Source organism: Hyla sarda, chromosome 1, assembly GCF_029499605.1.
Source record: "Hyla sarda isolate aHylSar1 chromosome 1, aHylSar1.hap1, whole genome shotgun sequence".
Taxonomy (NCBI): domain Eukaryota; kingdom Metazoa; phylum Chordata; class Amphibia; order Anura; family Hylidae; genus Hyla; species Hyla sarda.
Genome location: NC_079189.1, coordinates 198,541,562 through 198,563,707, shown reverse-complemented (window position 1 = coordinate 198,563,707; position 22,146 = coordinate 198,541,562). Strand labels below are relative to the sequence as shown.

The 22,146-nt window shown below is 39.5% G+C and overlaps 1 protein-coding gene across 4 annotated transcripts in view; it reads left to right on the top strand.

Moving 5' to 3' along the window:
* The window catches only part of RAP1GDS1 (Rap1 GTPase-GDP dissociation stimulator 1), a 146,884-nt gene that overhangs the window by 81,208 nt on the left and 43,530 nt on the right, over positions 1–22,146 (top strand). For 2 of the 4 annotated variants that reach the window (XM_056567128.1, XM_056567117.1), the window contains 2 exons: positions 6,607–6,732; positions 15,537–15,683. In XM_056567128.1, the coding sequence (XP_056423103.1) occupies positions 6,607–6,732; positions 15,537–15,683 (273 nt within the window). The remainder of the gene's footprint in view (positions 1–6,606; positions 6,733–15,536; positions 15,684–22,146) is intronic. The other 2 variants (XM_056567146.1, XM_056567138.1) reach the window with 1 other exon arrangement.

The following is a 22,146-nucleotide window of genomic DNA, read 5'->3' as shown; positions in this document are numbered from 1 at the left end:
GAATGTTGAAGAAATTCCTGCTACACGGAGTATCCCAACATTGTTCCATAATTCATCCATCTGAACCAAACCCACTCGGGATTATCCCCATAGAACAGGTCAAAGAAGATATAGCTAATCACTTTGAAACCAAGTTAAACAGATTTTGTAAATTACTTCTATTAAAAAATCTTAATCCTTTCATTACTTGTGAGCTGCTGAAGTTGTGTTGTTCTTTTCTAAGTGCTCTCTGATGACACGTGTCTCGGGAACTGTCCAGAGAAGAAGCAAATCCCCATAGCAAACTTTTTCTACTCTGTGCAGTTCCCGAGACAAGCAGAGATGTCAGCAGAGAGCACTGTTGCCAGACAGAAAAGAACAACTCCACTTTAGCAGCTGATAATTATTGGAAAGATTTTTTAATAGAAGTAATTTACAAATCTGTTTAACTTTCTGGAGCAAGTTGATATATAAAAAAAAAAAAAAAAAAAAAAGCTTTTTCCTGGACTACACCTTGAAATATAATGCTGGAAATCATGCGGACTCATTACCTTGAGAACAACATCAGCAGCGCTCAAATTTCTGCAACCAGCAGCGGAATATGCGCAGACTCAATACATGCATAACTAGAAACAGTGCGACACCTTTGCAACTGGTTATGCACATGCGCGGCATACCTTTAGAACAACATCAGCTCTGCCTAAGAACAAAACCAGCAGGGTTCACATTGCTGTAACCAGTAGCAGGATGCACGCATGCGCAATGCATGCATCACTAGAAAAATCAGCATCAACATCCTCATAACTGCCCGTGCGCATGTGTGAAATAATATATGTAAAAAATTAGATATACGTCCACAAGCAAAACATTAAGTGTATCTTATACAACTGTTGTGACGTCACTTCCACCTAGCATATATAAGCAGACTCACACAAAATTGTTTTAAGTGTATGACTAAGGCCCGACGGGCTGAAACGCGTCACACCGCATGAATCCTTGCTGTATCCCTTAGCAACATGCATTTTAGCCAATTAAGTTCCCTTGCATAAGAGTCTGCGCTGGATATTCCTTTCTCTGCCTACTACTTACCTGGATTAGTCCAAATCCAATCCGCGCGCTTACAGGAGTGAGCTGGCACCTTTGCTTTTTGCTTCAAACCGTTTGGACTTTCCTTGCTCCTCCTGGCTCCTCTGGCGTGAGTAATCACTTATCTCACCTGTTACATGATGACGACGGGGAATGAGAACATGCCTAATATGAATAGGAGCTTGACTCGCGAGGAATGAATCTCTCATATGTTTAATGCTACGGATACTGAAACCAAGGATTCATTAGATCTTAAAATTTTGATGGGAGACTTGGAAACTTCTCTTATGAAAGAGACTAAGATCTGGTGGGACATGGCGACACTTAAGAAATATGTGGCTCAAAATATGATCCCTCGAGGACTACGCCTTAGAAAATTTCCCACCACGGTCTTTTCACCTGAGTTTAAAGCTGACTGGGATTTTCTCTTAGCTGACTCTTCATTAAGATTTGTAAATCTGATCATCCAATACGAGGAAAAAGCACTTGTGGAGATAAATAATAAAATCTCTTTGCTACGTGCATCATTACAAGGTCATGAAAATACTCCTAACTATAAAGTTTTGGATGAAAAAATCATGGAAAATATCTCTAAGCTTGAAACAACCATCACTGAGGTCAAACAGCGAAAATTTATGCGGGACTTGGAGGACTACAAAACCGACTCAGTCTTTCTATGGCCCAACAGTGACAACCTTCTCCAAACACCGAGATCCATCCTCAAAAAGAACAAACATGTAAAAGGCAAAGGCAATCCAAGATCTCAAGATAAATACAAAAGAAATCGCAAAGTAAGCTTTTCATCTATAGAAGCTACGGAATTGGAATCAGGGGACTTTGATGACAATCCACAGAATGAGACTCCAAATGCCGTATCTTCTCCTTTGCCCGTGACACACAATGTGTCTTCTCAGCAACAAAAGAAACATGCAAAAAACGACGTGCGGGAAGGAAACACCGTTCCAGAAAAGAGACCAACTCGACACAACACAAAGAGGTAATTGGTCTTTTACAGCATAATGATGTTTCTGACAATGTTTCTAACTATCAGGGGCGAGAATTCGGATTACAGGAGGGATTTCATTTTGGTGATTTGACTACTTTATCATGTTTATATGAATTAAACGATGGAGACGGTTCTGACGACATCCCCTCGTTTGATACTCCCAATCCTGGGTTCTACCCCATCTCTTCACGCTCTCCAGCTCTTGATAATTTTCAGGAGGCTGTAGAGCGTGATTTGTTGGCTCTGAGGTCCAGCAGTACTAAAGCCCATTACAATCTTTCGCTCACTGAGAGAAAAGCCCTTGCAGAGCTCCAATTGCGGGACAACATAGTCATCAAACAGGCCGATAAAGGGGGTGCTGTGGTGATCCTGGATAGTGGCCTGTACAATAAATTGATCATGCTTAATGATGTATCCACTTACAGGCCACTGTCCCAGGATCCCACAGCCCTTTTCAAATCCCAACTTACCTCAATTGTGCACCTTGGAGTAGAAAGAGGACATATCTCTTCTAAAATAGCTGAATATTTGGTTATTGATAACCCGATTACACCGATTTTTCATTCATTACCCAAGGTGCATAAGGGTATTTTCCCTCCCCCCCTAAGGCCCATTGTAGCAGGCATATCTTCCCTCAATGAACGGCTCTGTGCCTGGGTAGATTCCCTGCTTCAACCTCTTATTCCAAAAATGCCTGGTCATATTAAAGACACTAAACATCTTCTTTCCATGCTCAAGAATGTAGCTTGGGGTCCGGAGTGCAGGTGGATCACGGCAGATGTGACCTCCCTTTATTCCATTATCCCCCATAATCTAGCAATACAGGCGTTATCTTGGTTTCTTGGTGCTTTCTCCCGCTATCCCTCCCCACTTTGCGAATACATTTCACTAGTGGTGGAATTTTTGCTGAGCCACAACTTCTTCATGTTCAACAGGAGGTTTTACATTCAGGTCACTGGAGCTTCGATGGGGGCGAAGTTCTCCCCCTCTCTCGCCAACATATATATGTGTTGGTGGGAGAGGGTGACACTCTTCGCCCCCACCAACCCCTACAGTCACTGTCTCTTATGGTATGGCCGCTACATCGACGACCTCCTGTTCATTTGGGGGTCCGATGTGGCGGCCATACAGGGGTTCATTGATTTTCTTAACTCCAATGACCTGAATTTACAGTTTACGGTGACATCCAAAATTGAATCAGTTAATTTCCTTGATCTTACATTGCGGGGTGACTTGACTACGGGCAAAATTAACACTACAACATTTCGTAAGGAAACTGCAGTTAATTCTATACTTCATGCCAGGTCTTGCCACCCCGCACATGTTATAGAGAATCTTCCAGTAGGTGAAATGATCCGCACACGCCGTAACTGCTCACAAGATAGCGACTTCGAATTCGAGGCCGTTGCCCTTGGTAACAGACTTAGACAAAGACAGTATCCAGAATGGACTATATCCAGAGCTAAAACCATTGCAGGAAACCGTGATCGTGACGAACTTGTGGTCTCACATAAATTGACCAGTAAAAAATCCCCCTCTTTAGTTTTCTCAACACAGTATAGCACTGACTTTACAGCTATCAAAAAAATCATTGAGAAAAATATACCGATTGTCCATACTGACCCAGACTTTAGGGAGGCTCTCGGTGATGGCTTTAGTTGTGTTTCACGAAAGGCCCCCACTCTCGGTCAAAAATTGTCACCGAGTTTATACTTGGAGTCCCCTTGTACAAAACCAACATGGCTTAATCACCCTGGATCCTACAAATGTGGGTCCCAGAGGTGCATATGTTGTAAATATATGCATAACTCCACATCGTTTGTATCATCCAGCAATAATCAGACATATAATATTAAACAATATATAAACTGTAAAACTGTTGGAGTTATTTACCTGTTCACATGCCGCGTCTGCAATGTACAATACGTTGGATGTACTATTAATCCACTCAAGGTGCGTATACGCAAACACCTGTCTGACGTTGCCCACTTCCAGAGGCGGCATGTCTCCATGGTAACGAAACACTGTGTAGATATGCATGAAGGGAACACCTCCAGCCTCATGCTACAAGGCATAGAAAGAGTGAATAAACCACTACGGGGAGGTGATCTAAGACAAAAGGTCCTCGATAGAGAGATTTTTTGGATCTTAACGCTTCAAACACGCATGCCGCAAGGTTTGAATAGACGACTTGACACCATACTGCATTACTAGTGGAAGTCCGTTCAAAATTATATTTCTTTACATATATACTAATTTCACAAATTATTTCATGCAAACCGACGTACTTCCACTTTATATGCAATTATATGGTCTCCAAGTCTAGAAAAAACAACTCTCTCCTCCATTTTCTATCGTATACTTTTGCTTTATACTACAGCGATTATTTATGTTCATTAATAATAACCTGTTATACCTTAAGTTTGTTGTTTGAGATTATCCAAGTCAAAATATCAAAGTTACATGTTCTCCCATCTAACTTTATGGATATTAACGTGTCTGTTTTTATTATAATTTTTTTTCTCTCTTTGTGACTACTCACGATTATATAATGAAAGTCTTTGTTATCTATTTTATAACTCTTTATACGATAAATCCTGAGTGTCCAAGTAGAGCTAAGACATTGCCAATGTATTATGCTCCATTTTGTAGTGTATATATTTAACACTGTATGGTGATGCTAATTACATATGCAGGTGCGGCAGAGGCGTCACCTGTTGTGACGTCACTTCCACCTAGCATATATAAGCAGACTCACACAAAATTGTTTTAAGTGTATGACTAAGGCCCGACGGGCTGAAACGCGTCACACCGCATGAATCCTTGCTGTATCCCTTAGCAACATGCATTTTAGCCAATTAAGAAGTTCCCTTGCATAAGAGTCTGCGCTGGATATTCCTTTCTCTGCCTACTACTTACCTGGATTAGTCCAAATCCAATCCGCGCGCTTACAGGAGTGAGCTGGCACCTTTGCTTTTTGCTTATACAACAGTATGCAATATAACCCATGTAAATAATTAAAGAATACAGCTTTTGTGCATATTTTTGTTGTTGCCATGTTTCAAAATATTTGTTATTTTTCATGTATTATGGTGATCTGGAATTAAATGTAAAATGTGTTTTAAATTTTGCCGCACTGCTATTAGTTTTTATCCGTGGCCTGATAAGAACCCGGGCCGGGTTCAAAACCTATGTTGCGCCAATAAACCTTTATGTTTGAATAAACTGTCCACGTTTTTTGGGGAAACAACACTATTTGTTCCCTCAACCATTTAGAAGTATAAGGTTGACTTTTTAATTCCAAAATATGTCATTGCTGTGGAAGGTGCTAAGCCAAGCACTGAAATGCATTTATTTGCCTTCTGTTAAATCTTCCAAAGAAATAGGAAAGGGTAAAGGAACTTATTTATTTCCTTCAAATGTAACTCATTTCTACAATTCCCTTCTGCTGTTTCACTTAATCGCTCTATAAGATATAGTGGAGGTGTTTCCAACTTTCAGGTGTTTCCAACTTTCAACTGCTGCGATTTCTGTTTCCAGGCGATGATTCTTCCATCTAGCCTGCACACAGATTTGGAAGCTTGCCGGAGAGAGATGGGAACAATGCTGCTACACTTTTCAGTGCTGTCAACTGCAGCGTCTTCTATGAGGATACAGGACAACGTTCCTCAGTGAGTATAACTTGGACACTTCTACAATCTATCTGGAGGGGTCCTAAGTAATGTATTTTTTTTTCTACTGTGATACAGATTGTTTTGGTTGGGGATCACTATAACACCCCTGGAAAAGACACATCGATCTGCATAATATGCACCTATGGATATGTGACTTGAGGGACAATAGAGGAAAAACATTGACCAAAACCATCTATGTATAGATAAGTGATGCATCTTTTGTGGCATATTTACTATATTCCAGTTTATAGTCTTGGCATAATACGGCATATGTAATTAATTAGCCACACCAGAGTCAAAGTTTTAATTTTGTATACATTGGACACCTCAGACTTTTTAGAGTATTGCTAGTGTAATTATTATGAAATATCCAACCCTCTACATATCTATCTATTTTATTATATTCTAGATTTTCTGTGTTCTGTTGAGATAGTGTTGGGGAGCCAGTTTCTTTTCTTTTGTTATTCGCTAAAAGACTAAATTGGCTACATTAAGAGAAGGCCACATGGAATGGAAATGATCAGGTCAAGTGTAGCATGCCACAGAATGTCTGTACAGGCGAAAAGACTGCTGTCTATTGTTAGACTCCTACTCCTGTACAGTTCTGAGAATCACTGTTAACTTTACATTTACTAGGCCAGGTAAGGGGATGTAATACTTTTCTTGCCTTGGGCACTGGCAACCCACATTATGCTATTGGTTGCATGTTAGGTGAGTTTCTTTGTGTAAAAAGTTAGCAGAACATACAACGAGTGTGGACAAAATTTCAACAAAAATCCCATCAACTAATTTCAAAATCATGTAAATGTCATGTTAATAGTTAATGCAGTTAATGAAAAGGCAACATAAATGTCATTTCAGAACAAATGCGCATCCCATGTGTGGATGCAGGACTGATCCCACCTTTGGTGCAGCTCTTAAATTGCAAAGATCAAGAAATCTTGCTACAAACTGGTCGAGCCCTTGGAAATATTTGCTATGATAGCCGTAAGTACATCATGCTTGATTTGTTTATTATATATAATATATAAAGTTAGCTAGAGAAATTGGATGCATTAGAAGCCTATTAATGCTTAAGGATCTTTATAGATGTGTATAAATAGAGAATGATTAACAATGGCTTCTTATTTACAATATATTCACCATCCTCATTCAATCATGCCAAGAAGATGAAAACTGACTCTATTTGGCTAATGAAATATGGATGGGGGAAGGGGCAAAATCCCCGACTTTGGTCCAGTTGGGCTAACTTCATATTATTCTTATTAAATTGTAATATTTTCCATGTATCTGACAACGTATTTGAACATTATTAATGCAAATAGCCTTGACATGTCGGTTGCCTTCATCATAAGACAAAAAGAAAAAAGAATGCACCATAAGTACGGTAATGCACCCAGCTGTTATAAAAATATTATGACGTTTATTAGGGAAACAAACAAAAAAGAAACATCACACCTAAGAACACTTAAAAAGCTCAAAAAAAGTCTATCTCCAACCTAAGGGGACTAATATAGGTCACCCTCTGGACAACCTCTACAAAATATGCAACAATATAAATACAGCCACATCCTCTAGTATAAACACAACTCCTGTGATAAATAAAGTACAAGCATATACAAAATAGCATAGGAAAAAAGTGCTCAAATAAGAACTAGATAATGGAGCAAATAAACACTGAAAGCAGTTTAGCAAGTACCGATCAGAGAGAGAGAGAGGGGGTAGCAAGACTAAATGGGCATGATAGAAGTACTGGCATTCGTGGACCCTGTAGTTCTATCATGCCTATTTACTCGTGCAACCCTCCATTCTCTCTTTCTCTGTATATTTATATATTATCTAGTTCTTAATGGAGCACTTTTTTCCTATGCTATTTTGTACATGCATTGTTCACCTTTTTTTGCAATAGCACTTTACAGTAGGGAACAATTTATTGTACTTTCTTAATCACAGGAGTTGTATTTGTACCAGAGGATGTAGCTATATTTATATTGTTGCATATTTTGTTCGGGTTGTCCAGAGGGTGACCTATATTGGTCCCCTCAGGTTGTGGGTAGGCTCTTTTTGCGCTTGTGTTTTTAGGTGTGATGTTTGTTTTTTGTTTGTTGCCCTAATAAACTTCATAATATTTTGCCACATTAGGGTGTGCGTTACCTATGGTGCATTCTTTTTTCTTCTTGTCTTGGTATTCATGGTATGCATCCAATAGCACCCCATTATGTATTAGAGCTGAGCCTCTCATTCGTCTGACACTTACCTGAGCATGTAAGACGCTTTTATTTTCAGATGTGTGTTGCATTAAAACTAAGCTTCTGAAAGTTCTTTCTTTTCAAGGGACCAGTGCGTGCAGGTAGACTCTGTATACAGTTCACATCCAGCATGTGTTTCACCACACAGGTAAGTTACTTACATGTACACCAATAAATATGCACAATAGTCTCTGCAGGCACCAGTCCCTAAGATCAGCTCTTAAGTTTTAATGCAGCGTATATTTGAAAAATGGAGCAGTCCTCATGTTCTAAAACAAAAGGAAAGTGACACATGACAGGTCTTGATGCATTGATGTCTTTTGTTGGTGAAGTTGTCATCTAACACACTGTGTAACTACTGCATGTGGTCTGATCTGTTTGCTTCCACTTGTATTTTATGTGTATTTCTACTTTTAAGCAGCTGTACCTCTCCTGATGAATCTCCTCTGTTCCATTGCATGGACCTGGCCTCCACCGCTTCTAATCTTTCTCTCTTTTCCCCACTGAGACCAATATGTTAATTCACATTTGTGGATGTTCATCAGTCTCTTAGCTTTGAAGCTGAAACAATAGTCTGCAGACGTAAATGTGCCATTTTACTCGGCGGGACGTAGTTCAGCTATTGTAATGGTTTCTCATGTTAATACTGAGCTAAGAGGCAGGTGTACAAATCCCACTAAGATACAAAATGCTGTGCCAATTTACTCTGCTCTTTCCTTTCCAGGGCACACCTCAACGTTTTCTTCTGCCCCCTGCAGAGTTGTATGTGCACCACTCTTGTCTGTATTTTAGGTGATGGTTGCTAAATAATTCACCCACAGGCTTTTGCTTTCAGCAGCACTTTAAATGCTTACAGTGCATTCCGCGCTCACAATTCTTTTGCATTGAGTATTTACGTAAATAAATGAGGTTGACATTTTTACTTGTTGGCCTTTTCACCACATTGGTTATTTTTTTATTTTATGTGATTTTGTAGGTATATATGTATTTAGTAAGAACAGGTAGACCAGTGGGCAGTGAATTTTTTATTTTATGGTGCTTTGTTGATGACAAGATTTTACCTCTGCTTCGAAAGGTCTGGTTATGACAACATGGGTACATCTTATAATACAAAATACACTAAGCCCTGTATGTCATGTGTTTTTCACTATATTTGGTTATGGTGTTCCACTGCGGAATATAACTATAATAGCTGCTTTGGAGTTCCTGCATCATTTGGAATTTATTCCCAAGTGTGAAATGTATTGATAAAACCTGACAGTGAGGAGTAGTTACCAGTTGTTGTTGTCTGTTAACACCTTGATAATTTGAATATTGGCTTGCATATAATTAAAGGGACACTCCAGCCAAAACTGTTTTTACCCTCCTAGCAGAAGCATTGTGAGGGTAAATAGCTGCCCCTGACCCCCCAACCCTCCCCCACTACCAGCCCCCTTTCCTCCTCCTCTTCCTGTTAAGACATCTGCTCTAGTTCCTACTGCTCTCAAACTGCATTGCCAATTCACACAATGCTTTCTGTATAAACTGGAGGTAAGTTTACATATGTAACTCTTAGACACTCAGTTAGTGTCAGGGATTTACATTATGCCCGTCTGCTGGTCACACTCGGGAGCAGCAGAACCCAGAAGGGGCATCTTATCAGGAGAATGGAGCACCTAATAAGAGGGGGAGCAGGGCAGCCATTTACCATCACAATGCGTATAGTGATGTCCCTTTAAACTGAGTGTCCATATAAACTGATGGGGCTTTTCTACACCAATTGGTGCAAGGGGACATTGACATCAAGTTTTGTCTGTACACTAATTGTATATATTGCAATAGCATTAAATCGGTATTTGAACATATACTGCCTATATAGACCAAATGTATAAAACTATATAAATATGTTAATGCTATATTTTTGGTAGACTATGTTTTTATGTACTGCAAATAAACTGTATACTGGTGTAAAACAGAAACAGTCACAAGTAAACTAAGCTTAGTCTACTTAAGGCTGAGTGGCAAAAGCTGGCACGATCATGAGAGGTCTAGTTTGATCTTCTGTGATAAAAGGTGTAATAATGCCATTCTGCTTGTTACTGATGATGTTTCTCTGACATATTTCACACAATACGACTTTTCTGGACACTGCACATCAAATATTATATGTACTTGGTAAAGCTACTTAAAAATGCAAATTTCATGCCACATTTATATGTGCCAACAACTCGTATAGTGGTGGACCCATATAATGTGTTTATCTGAAGTGCATAGATAACATATTAGGAATTCTTTAATTGTTAATATTGCTGGCTACAACCAGAATCCTTGTAGCATATTGATTGCTAGAATATGCCATAACCCCTGGGGTTTAATCACTGAGACCCCTCACCGATCCTGAGACTGAAGGGGCCAAGGCTGATTCAGTACTGTGGCTCTTTCACAGTCTTTTCCTGCACACCAGTGGCTGGCCAATCAGCTGTGTAGGAAGACTGTTGTTCTTCACACAGCTAGGTAGCTGGAAGCACTTCTGTACAAGGTAAAACTGTGAATAAAGTGCAGTGCTGAATCATCTCAGCATTCCCTTATTCTTGGGGTCGGTTGGGGTCCTACAGGTCAGACCTCCACCAATCATAAGCTGATTGCAGATCCTATTATTGTGTCATGACTGTATGAGATGGGAACCTTTTAAAGAGTACCTGTCATCAACAAAAACTTTTAATATGTTGTTCATAATCATTAATGAAGACATATTGTAATATATCTTCATTAAAAAATATTAATATTTATACCAGTTTTTTCATTTTATACTTTTGGCCACTAGGGGTCTCTCTTCTATGCCTGGTCTGCAGGCAGCTTCCTATGCTTTTCATTGTAAGTGTACAGCTTTTAGGACTAATGCTGAAACGGCTCTGGTCCTTCCACAGGAAGTTCAGTACTCTCAGCTCAGGACTCGCTGCCAGCCTGGAGCAGCACTGTGAGCTACAAGCCTGCACATGCCTCTCGTATAACAGAGGCCAGTCACCTCCCCCTCCCCCCTGCTCTGTGTTCTCCCTGCCCCTCACCACACGTTATCTTATACATTGTATTATCTCACTGCACTCCCTGCTCTGTGCCCCCCCCCCCCCGACATTCATCTTAATTACTGCCTCTGTAATTGCTCCCACCGCCCCTGGTTCTCAGCATTGACTTTTTAGTGCAGAGAGACACAGGAGAGAGAGAGACAGAGGCTGCCGTTCCTCCCTGTACTTAGTCTGTATGCACACTGCAGAGCAGTGTTTCCCAACCAGGGTGCCTCCAGCTGTTGCAAAACGACAACTCCCAGCATGCCCGGACAGCTGTTGGCTGTCTGGGCATGCTGGGAGTTGTTGTTTTGCAACAGCTGAAGGTACCCTGGTTGGGAAACACTGCTGCAGGGGGAGATCAGCATACAGAAAGACAGGCAGAAGCAGAGTCCCGGCCAGGCTTCATGTGACATCATGCCTGCTGGGACCCGCCTCCTTCCACCCCTCAGAAAGACAGTGCTCCTGAGCTAATGAAGAGTTTTAAAAAAAGGTATTTCCACAGCGTTTTAAACCTCAATAAACACAGGGATAGGCATAGTTAGAGTAAGGGACAGATGGGGAGGGGGATCAGGGAAAGTTTAGTTGATGACAGGTACTCTTTAAATTAATAACTTTAGGCCTTTTTTTTTGCTACAGTATTGTTTAACAGGTCCATTGATTTTAAGCAGCTGACACATTATATAGACTTTTCAAACTCTCTCAGAAAAACATCCATCTTTCTGATACTTCTTGTAAACAGCTAGTGCAACCATCTGTAGAAAGGAGTCCAAAGTAGTTGGCAGGTGAACGTTGCTAGAATTGCTAGTGTTTTGCTTCTGAGCATGATATTGTTTCCAATCCCTGTTGTTACTTGCCAGCTAAGGGACGTTCTTTTTATGAGTGCATAGCATTACAGTTCTAGTAGATTGAACTGTTCACAAAATAAAATAGGAAAAATAAAGCCATATAACAAGCACTAAGGTTGAGTTCACATCTGCGTTGAGTCTTTGGTAAGCTTCATTGCACAATCCTTTAAAAGGGGTTGTCCCATCTTGCTGTTTTACTTTTTCAGCCACCTACTGCTTGTTTGCGGCCACAAGAGGTGGTTGGAGAAACCGGAAGCAGCCCAAGTGGTAAAGTAACCTCTATTGACTTTAATGGGAGTTGCATAAACAGTTTACTGGACGGCACTGTTTGCGCAACTCCCATTAAAGTCAATAGGGTTACACAAATAGCGTAACCACTTCTGCTGTTGCCGACTTCGCAGCTTGGGCTGCTTCTGACTTCTCCGGCTACCTCTCGCGGCCACAAACAGGCAAGAGGGGGCCACAAGAGTGAAACAGCAAGATTAGACAACTTATTTTATTAGCGGGACCTGCACAAACAAAAAATACTGCAAGCAGTAGTTTTTTTTTCTAGTCAGATCCTGCTAAATAAACCGAAACCAGACACACCCCATTAAAGTCAATGGGATCCATTTGTGTCTTTTGTGTCATGGATCATCAAGCTCAGTTTTCTGCCCTCAAATGGATTCTGACAGAGGCCCTGAACAGACCCTTTGATGCAGATGTGAATTAGGCCTAACTTGTATGGCCTTAGATTAATTGGTATCCAACCCATCTGAAATATCAGTTCCATTTCACAGGGCATTTACCCAGCTTGTTAGTTTGAGGATACCAAGCTATATTTTCTGTGGGCAGTGGAAATGCTGGAAATTTAGGCTATGTTCATATAGTTTATCCATACAAAAGAGAACAGGGAACCTGATGGATGAGATAGTGAAGAGCCCAATCAAAACGCACTCACCTATGCAAGTTGTGCGAATGGAGGCACAACACTCAATGCGCTTGATCAGAAATCCTGTAATCCCGGCTGCTGCGGCTCCCAGCGTCCAGGCGCAAATGTACATAAAAGGAGATCCAAGAAAAGGGAGATGAATCGCGCTGCCACAAGAAGTATATATGGGTAAATTTATTGCACACAAAGGATCCACGCAACGCGTTTCAAAGCCGTTCCGGCTTTTTCGTCAGGCGTCTAGTTTATCTATAGTTTATCCATGTCATTGTTTTCGCAGTTCACAATGTCACAGGAAAATAAAATTTGACATGTCGCTCATTGGCCTTATATAGCTACATCGACAGAAATATTAAAAAACATGACTCTAAAAAGAAGAGAAAAAAGATGTAACTTAGAGCCATAATAGCAAAATAAGCCCTAATAACAATAAGGAAAACAGTCCCAACAATCTACAATCTTGTTGATATATGGTTATCCCCCTTGTTTGTAGATACAGCCTTTTTAATTTATTTTACCTTCACTCCTTGTAAAGTGACTTCAAAATGACTTACAGCAAGTGACTGATATGATCTATGTACAGTGCTTCGGGTGAGATACATGCTGACAGAAAAACACTCCCTGCATATAAATACCAGCCCTGAGCACTATTGGTTATGGTGACTGTTCTGTAAACCATTTGCAGACTGGAGCATTATTGTTTGTTGATGTGAAGGGCTATTTGCCATGACGTGATGTATATACAAATATTTCTTGGCCAAATTGCTAGTACCTGTGTGATCAGGAGCAGAACCTTCTGTCTGACTGCTACTTAGTAAGCAAATGGAAAATGTAGTGAGAAAGAAAGGAAAGATGAAAAGAATACAGAGAATAAAGGCAATATGAATAAAGCATAGTAAGTGGGATACGCTGTAGATGTAGAGCTTGACAAGTTACACATGAGAAGAACAGAAAGTAGGTGAAATGGTGCCCAAATGTAGGTGAATTGGTGCCCAAATGTAAGCGCCCCTATGCCAAAATTCACACTTGATAAATTTAACGCAGATTGCATCAACAATTTTTTATTAAGATACTACACAATACATAGTATCGTGGCAAAACTCACCACGTAGTAGACACATAGACAGCACTTACTCATGACAGACTTCTGGCAGTCATACATGTACAGTATGTTATCTTGTGCACAAATATTGGTATTAGTCCTTAGTAAGTGTGGTGTAACTACTGCTGGAATGTAGCTATATTTAGATAGTATAAATTTATACTGTATACAGTGAACTATCTTGGGTAGCTGCAATGATGGTGTCATGGGAAGCCGGTTACAACCAAGCCCTTTCAAACCTTGAGCTCCATAATAGTCTTGGGCCTTCTATCTATGGTAAGAATGATTGAAGTATTGATGGTATAGTGTCAGCCCCTGTTGCTGAAGGTCCAAGGAGAATGGACAAGTTTAATAGTTTTGTATGAAAACGTTAGCAAATAAGAAAAATACATTCTCCTTTAGGGTATGTTCCCACCTACTGCATACGCAACAATTCAGGAAAAAAGATTGGAGACAGAGTCTCATGCCAGCTTGAATGTGACCTGCGACTCCACCTTCAAACATCGCTGAACACACAGGCCTGCCGCCAGCTAGCCCTGTGTATATGATCATCGGAGAATACGCAGTGGGAAATACCCTAAACCAGTTTTTATCATGATGGAAAAATACATTCTCCTATAATCAGACAGATCTAACCATTCTATAGGATACCATAAGACAAGTCTTCCGCCACCCCAAAAGTTAAGAAAGCAGGTTGTCCAGTTACAAAATGTATGATAAAACACCTTTTTTTTTTTTTTTAAAGCACAGAGCAGCAACACTGACGCATTTCAGATTTTAGTGGTCCTTAGTCATGGCATCGTGCAATGCTATGACTAAGGATAACATTAACATCCTAAATGTGTCAGTGTTGTTGTTCTGTACTACAATGCCTTTGGATTAAATAAAGAAACATTGTTTTACCTCATATCTTGCTGCTAGACATTCGGCTTTCTTCCCCAGCCAGGCATGCTGCCAACCAAATCTGTGCACAGCTGACCGGTTGAGATAGGAGATGTTATTGCTTCTTTGTTGGACTGCATCTTAGGCTGGGTTCACATGTAGCACTTTGGTCAGTATATGGTCCCAATTTTGGTTAGTATTTTCCAGACAAATCCAGCAGTAGAACTGACCCAGATAAAATATGTAATGGAAAGATATGTGGTTTGGACCCATTTCTGGTTTTTGGCTAAAACCCTGACCTAAATATAAGGTGTAAACTCAGCCTAAATTTTGTTCCCTCTGAAGCAATTTGCAGGTGTAAGCACTGCTTCAAAAAGCAATATTTTATTTCAACCTGTAGAGTAGTAGTGTGATAGAGATGGTCTCCGATGCTGTTTAATAGCTAGAGGGATTTGCCAGTGGAGACAAATTGTCACTTTATAGATTTTGACTGAAATGTAACACAACTAGTTTTAGTCAGATAAGCTTTTTGCATTGATATGTAACATAGTGAAGAGTCAATTCCTTTCATGCTTATGGTGCTTTGTAGGATGTCTTTTATGTTCTTAGCCTGGACATAAAAAAAAAAAAAAAAGATACATCCCCCCACCACCAAATGTGATTATATACTATGTCATTTGAAGGGAGTGTGCTAATGGAATGCATTCTATTGTTTTAATGTACCTTTTTGTTTGTTTCCAGATGAGGGCAGGCGAGCAGTTGACCAAGCGGGTGGTGCACAAATTGTAGTTGACCATTTACGGTCAATATGCACATTAACAGATCCAGCAAATGAGAAGCTCATGACTGTCTTTTGTGGCATGCTGATGAACTATAGCAATGAGAATGGTAAACTAACTGCTTTATCCACACACTAAAGGCAGCTAAGGCAATGAGGTCACGTACAAGCTTCGCTTACTAAATGCAGTTCAGCTATGTGTATTGTAGAAGACCAAATAGAAAAAAAACTCTGTGTATTGCTTAAGGTATTTCCAGTGTACTCCAACTAGTGGAGGTCTGGAATGAAATAACATCATTATTTTTCTTTTTCAAAACATGTTCTGATCTCTTCTCAAATCCGGTGTCATAAATGTAGGAGAAACGCAAAGTGTTAAATACAAGCTTATTTCCTCTACTATGCTTTTAATTCAAGTCTGAACATTGTTCTGCCAGATGGACGTTCAGTGACTCTCTGTAGCAAGCTGTTCTGTGCCCTGCTGTTCTCTGGGGACTTTAGTATGGTTATTTTAATACTTTAATATTACTATTATTCTCTCCCATTAAGCTACTTTTTTCCTCTAGGTGGCGAATTAAGCATTTAGATTAGTTTACATTATAAGATCAGATTGCCTCTATTGATTCCTGACAACAGCCCCTTTATCCCCCCCCCCCCTTTTTGTTTGAAATGTAAAAAATATTTTAAACAACTCTTTATGATGCTGCAAGTTGATTCTAAAATCAATCTGTGTGTGACTTTATTACCAGCTTGCAATATTTACTTTCAATTCCCATTGTATGATGGCAGCAACATACTCCTCAATGGATTGCAACTAGGTAATACAAAAGTGTAAACAATAAACAAAATTAAGGAACTATAGACGGGTAATGGTCAGCAAAGTTTATTCTGATCCGTGCTTGAACTGTAGCTCTGTGCAAGTGAAGTGCCACCCCTATTATTCTAGTGATGGGTTTGGGTCCCAGAGGTCAAGCTGCAGCCTAAGCTGTAACATATTCAAATGTATAAGAGCTTCATGTTACTGGACTCCCCATCTAAAGCATAGCTTCATTATTAATACTTGTCTCAAGCCATTTCAAATGTTATTAGTTATTGCTAGCCGTCCGATGGCTAACCTCACCTTGTCTAAGCAAACATTGCCTTTATCATAAGAGGAGGTGCAGCAGAATTTTAAATAGCATAGTGGACTTTTATGATTTGTAAGTTAAAGGCCTTTTCCAGGCTTTTAACAAAATTGATCGGAATGGATGGAAAAACAAAAATAACCATACTCGCCCTTCCACTTCCTGCCCCATGTCTGCTGCTCCAGACTACCTGGCTGAAATCCCTGGTGAAGGTCTTTATCCATCCATTCCCTGCTAGATTTAGTTTGACCAAAAACCCCAAAACTATTTATTTGTTACAAAGTTTGTACATTATATTATTACAGTAATGTGCTTTATACACACAGTGAAACTCTACTTAAATTAAAGCAATAGTTTACACCCCAACACTGCACTACAAAAGTTACCGTATGTAGAACTAATGATGTGGAATGCAGTGGCACCCAGCACATTAAGTGCTGATGTTACATCCCAGAGATATTGATACAGTTGTTAGACTATTGTTCTTTTTCTTCATGTTTTATACTGTTCACAGCTAATTGCGTCAGTTTTGACTCTCCAAGCAACTGATATTATTCTATCATTATCTCTTTAAATCTGCTATAACTATTCAGCAACTTTGCAGATAGTTTTATCAAACTCTTCTGTGTTTCCATAATGTACCGTAGTAACTTTTTAGCTTTAGATTTGAATATACCACCTTGCAAGTCAGACATAGCATAAAATAGGTAATGCAAATGTATTCCACATTCTTCAACTACCGAGTGTTTGTTTATTTATTGTTAAGTAAACTGAGTTCCCCTTTAAAAGAAACCTGTTAGCTGTAGTTGCAGTTAAGAGCTGCAGACACAGTTCCATGAAAGCTAATGGGGTTGCCATAAAATCTCCTTTTTTTCTCAGTCAAGCAGGTGGGGATGAGCTGCTTAAGTGCCTCAGCCTGGCATGTATCCTCACTCCTCCTCACCTCCCAGCCCCTCCTTCACTGACATACAGAACTATGTACACCAGTCAAGAAGGGTCTGGGAGGTGTAGGTAAGCAAAGTAATGTGCCAGGCTGTGGCACTTGAACAGCTCATCCCCACATTCTTGACATCTGGCTGAGAAACGAAGAGGAGATTTTATAGTTTTGTCACCACCATCAGCTCCAGGAAAGTTTTTTCTCCATAAATAATGTATTTTTTGCATATGGCTATTAAGACAGCATCCAAGATCAATAAAGACTATATGCAATGCACTACCTTAGTTTTGTTTGTTGTCTCCAGCAGCATCACATCATTTATCTCATTAATTTATAAGAAAGAGAGCAAATTATATATATATATATATATATATATTACAGTTTGCTTTTTATATCCCAACAGCTATCCAATGGTGCCTGCAGCTTTTACCAGCAAATGTAGCTTACAGATTCTCTTTAATATGCAGTTCCAGTTATAAACCAGTAATCTAGGCTCGGGAATACCCACCATTCACTCCATGCATTCGGACTAGAAACAGGTGACAGCTACATCAACCCTCTGTGCTTTCAACTTTAAAGGGGTACTCGACTCTTAGACATCTTATCCCCTATCCAAAGGATATGGGATAAGATGTCTGATCGTGGGGGTCCCACCGTTGGGGACCCCCGCGATCTCTGCTGTGGAACCCCCCCCCCCCCCATAAGGCTGATGCCAATTGCCCCGTGAGAGGAAATATTCCTTCTTGACTCCAATATGACAATCAGAATAAATCCCTGGATTAACATTCTATCCTCATAAATCTAGCATCCATAACCTGTAATGTTATTACTTATCCAAAAAACATCCAGGCCCCCCTTGAACTTGGTTATTGAGTCAGACATCACAACATCATGTGGCAGAGAGTTCCATAGCTCACTGCTCTTAAAATAAACAATCTCTGTCTGTGATGATGGGGAAACTTTTTTTCCTCTAGACATAGAGGATGCCACCTTGAAATGGTTATTGGCCTAGGTATAAAAAGATCACTAGAAAGATCTCTGTTCTGTCCATTCATATATTTGTATATCAAGTCCCCCCTAAGACGTCTTTTCTCTAAACTAAAAAACCCCAAGCTTGATAACCTGTCTTGGTACTGTAATTCTCCCATACCATCAATTATCTTTGGTGCCCTCCTCTGCACCCTCTCCAGTTCGGCCATGCCCCTCCTATACACAGGCGCCCATAAACTGGACACACTATGCCATATGTGGTCTGACTTATACAGAGGCAAAACTATGTTCCTGTCCCGAGCCTCTATGCCTCTCCTGATACATCCTATGACTTTATTAGCCTTTGCAGGTGCTGCCTGGCACTGGTCACTAAAGTTGAGCTTACTGTCCACCAGTACTCCCAAATCCTTTTTGTTAAAAGTTTTACCTAATGTTTTATTATTTAGCACACAATTGTTGTTTTTACGGCACAAGTGCATCACCTTACATTCATCCACATTAAACTTTATTTGCCATGTCTGTGCCCAAGCCTCAAGCTTCCCCAGATCCCTCTGTAATATTATGCTATCTTTCTCTGTGGTGATCACCTTACCCAGTTTAGTGTCATCTGCAAATATAGAAATTCTACCCTGTAATCACTCTACAAGATAATTAATAAATATATTAAAATGTAGTGGACCCAGTACTGACCCCTGTGGTACCCTACTAGTAACTGTCACCCAACCAGAGTAAGTTCCATTGATATACACCCTCTGCTTCCTATTACTGAGCCAGTTGCTAAACCATTTACATATATCCTCCCCTAGTCCCAGTTTCCTCAGTTTATGAATTAACCTTTTATGCGGCACAGTATCAAATGCCGTAGAAAAGTCCAGATATTCTAATAGAAGCTTATCAGATTAGTCTGACAGGACCGATCCTGCATAAACCCATGTTGTTGCTTTATTATTACTAGAGATGAGCGAACTTACAGTAAATTCGATTCGTCACAAACTTCTCGGCTCGGCAGTTGATGTCTTTTCCTGCATAAATGAGTTCAGTTTTCAGGTGCTCCCGTGGGCTGGAAAAGGTGGATACAGTCCTAGGAGACTCTTTCCTAGGACTGTATCCACCTTTTCCAGCCCACCGGAGCACCGGAAAGCTGAACTAATTTATGCAGGAAAAGTCAGCAACCGCTGAGTTGAGAAGTTCGTGACGAATCGAATTTACTGTAAGTTCGCTCATCTCTAATTATTACATTATTTTCATTGAGATACGCCGAATAGCATCTCTCAGAAAACCCTCAAAAATCTTACCCACAACAGAAGTTAAACTTACAGGCCTATAGTTCTTTCTTTGAATATTGGTACTTCATTTGCTAAGTGATAGTTCTGTGGAACACACCCTGTCATAATATAATATTTAAATATAAGGAATAAGGGTCTGTCTAACATGGTACTTAATTCCTGCAAAACTCCATCTGGGCCTGGTGATTTGTGTGTTTTAAAATTGTTATCAGTAGAATTTACATTATCCCTACTCATGTCATCTGCCATTGCATTTTTCTGTGTGAATACAATAGAGAAGAAGGCATTTAGTAGTAGATTGACCTTTTCCTCATCTTCCTCCACCATTACGCCCAGATTATTCTTCAGGTTGCCAACATTATCAGTTTTTAGTTTATTATTTATGCAGGTGAAGAATATTTGGGGGTTCTTTTTACTTTCTTTGGCAATCCTTCTCTCTGTTTCAATTTTTACTTGATGCTGCTAGCTTATACATGTTATTAAAGTAATCCATATTGGCTGACTTTGGACATTTTAAAGGGGTATTCCGGTGAAAACCTTTTTTCTTTTAAATCAACTGGTACCAGAAAGTTAAAAAGATTTGTAAATTACTTCTTTTAAAAAATCTTAATCCTTCCGGTACTTATTAGCTGCTGAATACTACAGAGGAAATTCTTTTCTTTTTGAAATGCTCTCTGATGACATCACAAGCACAGTTCTCTCTGCTGACATTATTATAATAATAACGCTTTATTTATTGTTGTCCTTAGTGGGATTTGAACCCAAGTCCCCAGCACTGCAAAGCAGCAGTGCTAACCACTGAGCCACTATGCTGCCCTGAGCATACATCTGCTATGCATGTATCTGCTATGCATGGTTGCTAAAATGGACAGAGATGTCAGCAGAGAGCACTGTGCTCGTGATGTCATCAGTGTTCCAAAAAGAAAGGAATTTCCTCTGTAGCATTCTGCAGCTAATAAGTACTGGAAGGATTAAGATTTTTTAATAGAAGTAATTTACAAATATGTTTAACTTTCTGCCACCAGTTGGTTTAAAAGAAAAAAAGGTTTTCACCGGAGTACCCCTTTAACTAACCATAATTTAAACAGCAAAATTGCCTTTTCTGTAAAAATGTGATTGACCATGTGGGATTTTGTTTTAATACCCCAGATTAACCAGTATTCCCTAGCATGTTGGTGAGGTCATGCGGCACTGTATTATATAAATTGCATGGTGCAGATTATTTGGCTGTGAATACTGTGTAAGAACACAAAATAAAAGCTGCTTGGTCTATTCTTTACTCTTTCTTTTTTATAGCTCTCTATTATTTAACACCAAATGCAATTCTGAAACTGTAAAAACAAATTTTCCCCCCCTGTTCCTGTCACTCTAAAGTGTTTTTCCCTGCTCTTCAGTTACTTGCAGAAAATAGTCATATGTAAGATTCCCAATATTCGGATATGTAGAATTCAGCACTTACACATTTTGCAGACAGTACTAAAGAAGGATCTTTTAATTTGTAATCCTGATCCGCCATTATTGTGTTACTTCACTCTAGAGTTAAGGTTATGGTTTGTTTGTTTTAGTTTATAGTTTGCTTGCTAACTTTTTAGTGTTTATACCTATATGTACACTGATAACCCTGCATGTAGAAAAGAGATTATTGGTTTACATAGTGAGGGTTCCTTATTCATGGCAATTATCTATGAGCTAGAGAAGAGTAAAGTTGCCAGCCTGAACTTATGTTTTTTTTTTTTTATTTTATTTCTGGATAGGAATCAAATATTTTTTATGGACAAATGGAATAATAAAGTGATACATGGCTACAGTTCAGTGATACATGTCTACTAATAGGAAGACATTTTTAGCACTTACTGTAAACTAATAAAGGATTAGAAATCCGGCTCCCCCCCCTCAACTGAATGATAGGGTCCCCATCTGCAGGTGATCCTGCGACAAGTTTATCAGCAATGGGACCCTTGAAACAAAAATGATCATGCAGAACACATAAGGCAGATATATGGTTATATATATATATATATATATATATATATATATATATATATATATATATATAGTCTCTAAATGCTTGTCTTGAGCAGTATCTATTAATGGGAGATAAATGATACTTTCCTGATGGTTTCGAATGTGTTACTATTTAATAACTGTGCTAATGGTATTCACCTATTAACCATGTATTACTTTTTGTTGTGACAGTAGGTACAAGCACTACTCGGAATGGATTCCTTTTTCATGTGTT